Source organism: Akebia trifoliata, chromosome 9, assembly GCF_017979445.1.
Source record: "Akebia trifoliata isolate Shusen 1 chromosome 9, ASM1797944v1, whole genome shotgun sequence".
Classification (NCBI taxonomy): Eukaryota; Viridiplantae; Streptophyta; class Magnoliopsida; order Ranunculales; family Lardizabalaceae; genus Akebia; species Akebia trifoliata.
Window position 1 is genome coordinate 21,249,102 of NC_141383.1, and position 10,533 is coordinate 21,259,634.

The window sequence follows — 10,533 nt, forward strand, 5'->3', positions numbered from 1 at the left end:
TGCAAAGACTCGTAGATGCTTCCATCATATCTCGAGACATGGGCAAAATCATTCATCGTAGTGCCCTTTACATTGCCATAACTCTCTTTGGAATCTTATACGCCATCAATGTCAATGGGTTCCTCATCTCCAATCCCCAATTTAATCTCCACACTTCCTTCAATTTCTCTCTCTTGGTTGTGAGGATCTACTTTTACGTCGCGATCATAGGATTACACTTGCTTGCCTTCATCTGCTTGCTTCTTTCACTCACAGTACTCTTCTACGCCTTGCTTCCCAATTATCTCAATTGGGCTCTGTAAGTTCTCTTTACATTAGTAAGCTTCGCTGTACTTATCGTGATTCTTTAAGAGCACATTTTGTGCTTGTGGAAGATACTATTAAGTGATGCAGGCTTAGTAAAATGTACCGTGAGCAAAAGAAGCAAGCAGATGAAGTCGTCTTTAGACGACTATTGATCTTTGATTTTCAATTATATAATTTAGAAAACCTACTACTTAGCTCTGCATTCCTAAGAAATAATGTCTAGCAACCAACTGGCCCTTAGTTACGTCGTAACAACGTCCTTCGGCTCATTTGTAATTCATAGTGAGCTAATCAAAATACATCGTATCGTTGTCTGTTCGACTTACTCCATTTTTTCAAGCTTTGAAGAAGCACCAAAGGTTGCTATTATAATTGCTGAAATAATTCAATTTTTTTCGTGTCTTGAATGTTGATATGAGCCCATGGATTCAATTTATAGATCCTAATGTTTAGTTACTCCATTTTTCTCAAGCTTTGTAGATGTACCAATTGGCCTAAAAAATACAAATTTTATGTATTTCATATATAATTACAGGACCCAAGCAATATCTTGGTAACTTACATTTCTAACTGTAGTTTCCCTCCATAACATGGTGTAACTAATAGCAACTTTCCTCTTAGCTTTTGCCTCCATTGTTGACCTTCATCTTCTTGATGGAATCAAACAAAGATGGCTTCTCATGATTGTTTGATGCCTTCGAAAATGGATTGGCCGGGCGATTGAACTGGACTTGATTGGTACCCTCCTTTATGTTTTCCATGCCCACGGATTTATCATTAGAACTGAGCAGAGAAGGGTTCTCTTGTTTGTTTGATGCCTTTGAAAGTGGATTGGTTGGGCGATGAAACGACTCCTTATTGCCTTGACCCATGGTGGTTCTATTGGGTTCCATCTTCTCCTTTCCCACTGTAGCTCTCACTTCTGCTTTCTCTTGCTTTGAAAATAGAGCTGAAGGCAACTTTGGTGGATCTTGCAATGGAATTGTTGGTTCTGGTATTTTGTTTTCTGCTACAATCAAGTTTTGTTGTGCTTCAACGCCATTCGTGAGGATTGTTTCTTTCATCAATCTTTCCTGTTAGAGGCAACCACAAAAAAAAAAAATTAAACATAATTATAGCATTAAAAATTTAGAGAGCTGCTATTGGCACCCAACTTTTACTTAAAAGTACTTATCATACCCCAATTAAAAATTAAAACGAATACTTCAAACATTACAAAGGTTTGGCTCAAATTACAATCTCAACATGACAAAACATTATTAAACACTCGTTCAAACAATTTCAGTAGTTGTTTACAATTATGAATAGGCTCATATAAAATCCTTGGAACCCAACTTTTACTTATTTTCAACCATTCACTTATTTTCTTTATTTTTAATTGGGATGTAATAAGCAAAAGTTGGGGGTGCCAATAGCAGCTCTCAAAATTTAATAAGCTTTAAGTCAGTTTTACTTGAGGTTACCTCCAATATGCCATTGAATCGATCTGCCAAAACTGGAAGCTTCAAGGCAGTAACAAGCTTTATTGCGCCTTTCACAGATTTTTCCAAGGATAGAAGTCTCACAAACTCGGTAGCCCTCACCAGCTTATCAGCTAAAATAATAATAATATGTCATCATAATCATGGTCAATCACAGAGATCATAGACCTCCATCATGTAATCTTAAATAATTTCTCACCATTGCAGCACGAAGCAATAAGTCTCAAGATGCATCTGTCGAGAGACGCTTCAATAGTGAAAGCCTCGTCATCTAGCAAAGTAGAATCAAGACCCGCAGCTACCATTTCATCGATCCTTTTCTGAGTCTGCAAGGTCCAAATGTCAAAAAGATTCAGCCATGTATAAGAACCTACAGAACAAGAACACTCCATTTTTACTTGTTTGCAAGTAATTTACAACATATGCCCCCAAACAGATCATTTTCCTCGAAGGGAAATATTATGGAATCCCAAACCCAGTAAACCTGGGTGCAACTTGGTCCAGTTCAAACCGAGAACTGAACCAAACCGATAGGTTTTGCTTGGTTTGGTTGAGTCTGGAACAAGTTACAGTTAGGTTCTGGGTTGAGAAATGGAGAACAGATCAATTTGGTTCAGTTCTCAGTTCAAGGCTTCTGAGAACAGAACTGAACCATTAAATTTTAGGAGTTAGGATATAGGTAAATGACTTTTTTATGGATCGATTAATGATTTTTTAATGGATAGATTTAATGACTTATTATATGAAATTTCATGTTCATTATTTATTTATTTTCATTAAAAATATGTTTGCTTCCAAGGAGATTTATTAGATATTGGCAACCCATAGAACCGAACTGAACCAAAACGACCTTGGTTAGGTTGGCTTAAGGTCAGTTTGATTCAGTTCCATGGGAAATTCAGTTCAGTTCTGGTTCTTATTTGATAGAGAACTGGACCTATGTCGGTTTGGTTACGATTTGGCCCTAAACAGAACCAAATTGCACCCCTACCGCAATCACCATCAAAACATATGTTGGCATTTGTGTTGTAGGGTACAAAGCACATAATTTAATGGAATTCAAGATAGAGAATGGGGATGAACCTGTGAGAGATGTAAGTTGTTCAACATAAGCTCATTTTCAAGATCATCTGCTCCAAGATCAGAGGATGCAAGTGGAAATGAAAGGCTTACTAGTGTAAGAACTGGCTTGGGTATTACCTGGAAAATAAAAAATATTAGGAAGATTTAATGCATGAAAACCGAAAGTAAAATGGATAAAACATGCTTGTGAAGCACAATACCAGTGGGAATGAATCAGGAGATTTGCAAATAATACAAAACAATTTGCTTGCATTCAGTCCAACCATCCAATAGTTATCCTCGGTGTTCTTCTCTTTACTAGCACTGCACATCAGAAGTCAGGTATTCCCAGAATGTATTATTGCATAAGATAATAAGAGAACAAAATGTGAAGAAATTTTTTTTTTTAAAGAATAAACTAAGGATCTGTTTAATTTGCAATTCTTATGGCACAAAAATGATCTTTTTTTTTTGCCCAAAAAAGCTCTCACATTTTTTGGGGATCAAAATATGGGATTCAAACATGCCCTAAATTTCACATGCTTGAGTAGGAAAATCTTCAACCTGAAGAGTGGAAGCCAAGTGCCTCCATATTGATTTGTGAACACTCTCAGCACTCCCTACACAATTTGTAGCTAAACTTAGATTTGGTCATATAGAAGCAAAGCTCAATGGCATAAAAATGATCATGATTTCACATAATGGAGTTCAGCAAACCTTTGAATCATATGAACTTAGTTGACCTTCCTCACTGAACCCCAACCATGTTAGGGTCGAACCCGGAGTTAATGGAAGACGACCTCTGAGGGGCTGTGTTCCATTAGATATATTGAACACTCTGAACTTTAGCATCTGCAAAACAAATAAACTATTAAACACCCATGATCTTTTCATCAACACCGAATTTGGATACATCTTTAGGTAAGGTTCCACTTCCAAGGATAACATCAACAACCGAACGAGGATTGTGTTTGTCCAACGGCATTTGGCATATATGTCATTACCATAAAAGGGAGAAATTTCACTCCTAATCGTTTGTGTTTCCACGCATGTTTTGAATCAATGTCTATTAACAAAACGATAAGTTTCCAAATGATTAATATAATTTCTGACTATGGAATCTTTTGGCCCTTCTATATTATTACTGGCTGATCTCTACCACTATAATCCTCATTGCTAAGGTCAATACCCATGCAAGCAAACTAAACCGAAACGTGGATCAACTTGTGAAAGTTGAAATTAATATAATAAAAAACATAATAGCATATTTAAGAATTTAAAATATAAAGCAATTCACCGGAAAACTGAGGAAAGTTGAGAAGGATACCTGATCGTTTGAAGGAAGAGAGTGGGAAGCATGAGTAACAATAGCCAGTTCATCCTTGAAGCCTGATGCCGTCACTATTGGTCCATCAAGGGAAATAACATGCTTCTGCAAAAAAAGAACCAAAAAATAAAAAGCACAACCAAGGTTGTTAAAAGCTCTAGGCAGGGCCTAGGATGAATCCAAACAGGGCTTAAGCAAGCAAAAAATTAAGGTTTCAATTTTTTTACATGTTATGAAGGTCATGCGAAAAAAATGTCATACCACATAAGTTAGTAAGCCAACACAATTAACATGTAAGCACACTAAAAACCATGTAACTGCTAATATTCAAGCGGATTTAATGCTCCCCCTCAAATGTCTTTTAATTTTAGACATACCACTCCAAGTTTGGGTGAATATTTGAGACACTCCTTGTGTTCTAAAATTGATTATACACCCCTTAGACCATGGTTTATACAAAAATATGACATAACATTACTATTTTATATTTTTTATAATTAACATAACATTACTATTTTAACTCCACTTCTGGAATCCCGCTTAAAGTGGGTGGGACTTAGATGCTTGGATAGTCTAGGCGGGGCCAAAGTGGTGCCTAAATGCAACTTTTTACAACAAAATAAAAAATAAAAATAAAACCATCAGATAGGCTAGGTCACCAAGCCAACCCTCATGATTGTTTAAAAGAGGTCACTACAAAAATACAATCACATAAAAGAATCCAAATTGCTTGACGGAAAAAGAAAAATGCAAGCAATAAACAAAATCAGAAAACTTCTAGTACAACTTCAATTTTTCTAGATTAAAAAACAGAAAATACGAAACATAAAACCGTTTTCTTTTTCAAAACCAGCACCTTCTTGAGAAAAGAAATAAAAAATCATAGTAACCAAATAATGTGCAATGAAAACACAAGTCCAGTACCTCTGGTCATCACAAACTGAATAGCAAAATCACAGGTAAACACGAATGGCATATCAAATATAGTGAACGGAAAAACTTCGATTCCTTTTTTTTTTTTTTAATCCCTACTCCCATACCCCAAATTCAAATAAATAAATTCTTTTGAAAAAAAAATCATAAAACTTGCAATACCATTTCTTTGGTCAATAACTTCTATGTTGTCATTTTCTTTGGACATTGTTATGCAAAGCAATCATACAACTGTTAAAATCATTACTTTATGTACAAAATTCAGAGCATATTAGTTTATCATCTGTTTTGTTATCAATAAAATAGACTATTAACCTGTAAGGAAATGGAAATGGTAAGAAAAATTGGTCACATGGCAGGTTCATGCCACGTATTCACACATAATGATGTGTATACTGCAAAATTACAAATTGGTTACATGGAAGGTTCCAAGGGATGCCACACAATAGGACAAGAACATATATTTTTTAATGATTGTTATAGATAAAAGTAATTCTCAGTGTCACAACTCACAATCACAATGATTTAAATGTTGGATCTCAAGTTCCAACCAACGTTCTAAACATGTAAAATAAAAATGTTATGGCAAATCAGATTTGAGTGAAGCACCTTTATCACACCAATCTAAATACCATTGCCAATAAATCAATTTAGCACCTTAAGATACCAATTTCTCGATATTTCCTTGCAGCAAAACTTGAAGATGCAAGGGGCTATCTGGTGCATGATATTAAAGCCTAAGGAACCAGCAGGTTCAACTTGAGGATTGATGCAGTTTTGCCAATTAATTTCTTAAAAAGAAGAAATTTCAAGAAAATACAGCTGGGTTAAGGTCGAAATAATATTTTTGTTAATCAATTTTGAGCAAGGATATATTCTTCATCCTTCAAAACAAAGCAAGAGATTCAAAGCTAACGACCCAAACCTAAGTTACTACTATTTGTTAACAAAAATATTTCCACAAAATGTCAGTGGTTCTTGTGGCTATCTGAACCCATACCAAGGTCGCAGTAGTAACCAACATAAAATAAACACTTTATCAATTTATCAAAAATTGATAAATTTATCAACGTCCTTCCAATTTATAATCATCAAAAATGATTTCCAGGGCGATACCCATAACAAGAGTACATCCACAGTAAAAAAACAAATGGAAAACTATTCAACAAAACCCCCCAAAAAGATTTATTTTAGCAACCAAGGAATAGAAAATTTACAAATTTTATGTTACAAACCTGCAAGCCACCCTCAGTAAAGATGCGGAGAAAATTAAGACTGGTAACAGCGGCTACCCAACCAGTACCGATGGCCACAACTTTCACTTCTTCTGCTTCAAACCGCATAGACCACTAAGTTCATGTAACTTATTCAAAGTCAGTGTATATTAAAAGCGTCCCACTATTTATTTCAACATACAATAATGCAGGTGCAGGTCCATATATATATATATGGGTCAGGTTTGCCAGCCAATGTGTTTTGTCGTATATGGGTTAGAAGTCTCAGAATGGGCTGATTTTTGGTGAGGGTCATTTCTATGGTGAGGAGATCATCCTCGCTAAAAATCAGCCCGTTCTGAAACTTCTAACCCCAGTTTACAAGTTGAAGAATTGTAGACCGTCCATTTTTTGTAAACCACTTTTTGATGGGGTTAGAAGTTTCAGAATGGGCTGATTTTTTATGAGGATGATCTCATCACCATAGAGATGATCCTCACCAAAACTCATCCCATTCTGAAACTTCTAACACCCATATTTTCAAAACATGATATATGCACATGCCTAAACAATGATAACGAATTCTTCTAAAATGAAGCTAATGAGCGGACCTCACTGTTGTTTGCCCAGCTACTGAATGGGCGATACATGAGAGTGCTCATGTTCTTCTCACCCTTACATGGATTTGCAAACACACTTCCATTCTCATTCAGCGAAGCCATTGTGAAACCAAAATAATCAGTCATTGAAGGAACACGAGGGCCTCTTCCAGTGTCATGAAAATCAACCTGCATCACATACATATAAAGTTCTTCAATCAATACATGATAGAGGAAGAAACAGAGCAATATTTCATTCCAAATGATTTGTAAACAAACTGGGGACCAAAAAGAAAAATCTAAAAGACTGATTGGTCACTCAATCTGAGGACAATCAATAACAGCATTTTTCTTTTTTGACCAATCAATCAACAACCACAATTGAATCACTAAAGGTTTATCTTCACCATTGTAGTGAGAGAAGGAGAAGTACATGTTCAACACCAAATTTTAGATCCCACAAATGCCCCCATGCCCCCATCATTACATTTAAACTTAATATAATCAGGGTCATTTTGGTCACAAACGAAGAAAATTGAAACTCACAACCCTAAAGAATCATATTTGTTAGCTTTCAAAATTACAAAAATATCCTTTTATAAGTAGTATTCACAAACCCTTTAATCAATGTTTTAATTACAGAAAAGCCCTTTTAATTCATGTGCGTTTGCACATGCCACCTTCTAGTACCAAATTATGAAACCAAAAAAAGAAAAAAACAATAGTAAGTAATTACCTCTATGTGGGAATATCCTTCATTTTCAATAGTGGTTATAGTTCCAAGCATATTGTAACACAGGAATCGCCGCTTCCCAGCCTGCACAGACGTAGAGCCTGGCTGAAAGGCATCCTGAAGCTTTGGTCTTCCAGGCCTCATCACACTTTGAATTTCCTCATTATCACCATCTAATCTTTCCTTATGAATACGAGAAGCCTTTTTACGTGGTTCGACCTTTGGAAGCAAACCCACTTGATCGTCAATATCCTCATCTAACATCTCATCATAAGAAGACTGTTTGCGTAATCTTTTCCTTCTGACTGGCTCAGTTTCACCAATGCTATCTTCACCATCATCACTCAAACTACCCGACACACAAGGCTCCGGATCATCTTCATCGAACAAGAGTAACCCATTATTTTTTGATTTTAGACTAGGAGCACCATCTGTAGGAGATTTCATGGACGAAGGAACAACAGATTCCCACACACCATATTTTCCCATAACATCAATAACTGCCAAAGCATTTCCTTTCGGCTTCCAAGCCATACAACATATTCTATCATCAAACTTTTGACGATCAATGTCCTGCCTTTTATCAATATCCCATATCAGGACTTGTCTATCTAAACCCGAAGTGGCCATGTATTTCCCATTAGGAGACCAACCCAAGAAACAAACAGATTGCCCATGTTCACCTTTCAGTGAAAATAGCTTTTCGGCCGTGTCTCTATCATACATCACCACATCACTCTTCAAACCCGGAACCGCTAACATATCCCCGTCAGGGCTCCAACTCAATACATTCAATATGGATGTGTCCGAGCCCGAATGAGGAGCTATGCCTTTAAGGGTATGTATTTCTTTCCCGGAACAAAGTTCCCAAAAAATAACGGTCCCAATCGAATCCACAGATGCCAAGTACTCGCTGTTAGGATCAAAAGCTAAGCCAGTGATAGCTCCTTTATGTCCCTTGAGAAGCCTTGCAATTGTACCATCAATGGTATGAATTAGTTTAATGCCCTCATCATCACCAGCGGCAGCTAACATGCTACCAGACTTGCTAAACGCAAGAGCCCGGATTGGCAATGTGAACCTGGTTATATTGGTCTGAAATTCTCCATCTGATCAGAAGAGTGGAAACAAATTCAGTCAATCTTGTAAGTCAAAAGCACACAAAAATGCAATCGATGACTTACAAATTAAAAATGCTTCCTTTGTGAGAGATGGACAACAAACCCCTAAAATTGGGATATTATTTAACCAAACCAACAAGGAAGCATACCTACGCTAAATTATTTAAAAGAGAAGGAAATTCATACTCATCATACCTATTATTGTAACCAACCCAGTCAATCAAAATCATTTGAACAGCAAGAAAATAAGGCCTAATAGATAAAAGGCTACGATTATCGAATGAAATTTTTTTGGCCAAGAGATCTCCTAGGTGCAATATATCCCCAATTCCATATTCTATGTATGATCGTGGTATTTATAGGCAATATTTTGTGTGCCCCAGAATACTAAAGATCAACCCAGAAAACAAAAATCACAAATCAAAACAAAAAAATTAAAAAAACCAACAATGAAAAGGGGGCAGTTTGGATCACCATTTTAGAGCAAAAAAAATGTTTTTTTTTCTTGGAAAAGCCTTCAAAATTACAAAAAAAAAAATTTCGTGCGTGAAGAAGAAACAAAAATGGCAACCCAAATTTCAAACCGCCCCTGAAGTTTGTATAATTTTTCTTTTGATTGGTTATACCAAATAATATAATAGATTTCTATCATAAACTATGAAAAATTGTAGATCAACTCTAAGTTATGGACTGTACCATCTAATGATCTAAGAGACCTCGCCAATCTCATTGATTGAAGGATCTAGACCAAGTAAGCGGCAAACCAAATGATAGACCTAAAATTAACCAATTATTTTTCAACAAAAATCAAAATCAAATCGAGATTTCAGATTCATTTAGCTAATTAAGAATACCTGGAAATCTATAGAGTTTGACAGAATGATCGACAGATCCAGAAGCGAGACACGTCGAATTAGGGCTTAGAGCTAAAGCAGTAACCCCATCTTTGTGATGACGAAGGATTTTGGAGATCTTCGAGGGCTGAAGAAGATCGTGAATAGCGATGGAGGTATCCGAAGCGGAGGAAGTGACGAGATGCTCAGCTTCAAGGTCCCAAAGAATGGAACAGAAAGAACTAACTCCATTATTGCTATTGTGAGCATCCTTGAGCTTCAAAGATCGACCTTTCATGGCTGTTTGTTTTGAATTTTCCTGGTCTGCAACTTTGGTTTCATTTTCTAGGGTTTTTATGCGGTTAGGGTTTGGTTTTGGCGGGAACTGGGTTTGTTTTTCACTCGAGTTCGCGGGATTTTTCAGTTTTTTAGGCGTTGGGGAGTAGATTTACTAAAGTCTCCTCCTCTTTGAGTTGAATTTACTACAAGACCATTATAGATTGAGTGACGAAAATACCCATGCTAATGAGCATTTATCACAAGGCCTTGAAATTATTAAAAATGATTTTGACCATTTGGTCATTCCAAGGACTCATTAAATTTTGACCATTTGGTCATTAAAAATGTTTTCAATCTCAAATTTTACGAAACATCTTTGTGAGTCATCTCGATTGTCTCGAAACGAGATTGGTGTGAAAGGCCAAATCTATGAGTCGAAAACAAAAACAAAAAAAATACAATGTTTTTTTTTTTTTTAAAATATAAATGTGCAATAGTAGTACTATTTTTTTTAATGTAAAATTATATTATTTTAATATAAAAAAATGGTTTCAATCCACCTAATTTTACATAATAATTTTTTTTAAGTAATATTTATTATTTAACAACTTAAACAGAGTTAAATTGTTTTTCTCCTCCAAGATG

General features: G+C 35.8%; 1 protein-coding gene across 1 annotated transcript; it reads right to left on the reverse strand.

The window, feature by feature from the left end:
• Positions 1-795: 795 nt before the first annotated feature.
• Positions 796-10,005, reverse strand: LOC147394610 (transducin family protein / WD-40 repeat family protein). Its single transcript, XM_086454149.1, has 12 exons — positions 9,631-10,005; positions 7,659-8,764; positions 6,935-7,111; positions 6,345-6,458; positions 4,177-4,281; positions 3,567-3,701; positions 3,414-3,469; positions 3,071-3,173; positions 2,871-2,987; positions 1,987-2,113; positions 1,770-1,900; positions 796-1,379 (listed from the first exon to the last, which is right to left on the reverse strand). The coding sequence occupies exons 1-12, from the start codon at positions 9,905-9,907 to the stop codon at positions 924-926; spliced, it is 2,904 nt and encodes a 967-aa protein (XP_086310275.1). The 5' UTR covers positions 9,908-10,005; the 3' UTR covers positions 796-923.
• Positions 10,006-10,533: the final 528 nt, after the last annotated feature.

Coding starts and splice junctions, on each gene's coding strand:
- LOC147394610 (XM_086454149.1), bottom strand. CDS start 9,907: ATGAAAGGTCGATCTTTGAAGCTCAAGGATGCTCACAATAGCAATAAT. Junction 3,174..3,413: donor ACTTGGCTTCCACTCTTCAG/GTTGAAGATTTT, acceptor TCTGATGTGCAG/TGCTAGTAAAGAGAAGAACA. Junction 2,988..3,070: donor CTCCTGATTCATTCCCACTG/GTATTGTGCTTC, acceptor TTTATTTTCCAG/GTAATACCCAAGCCAGTTCT.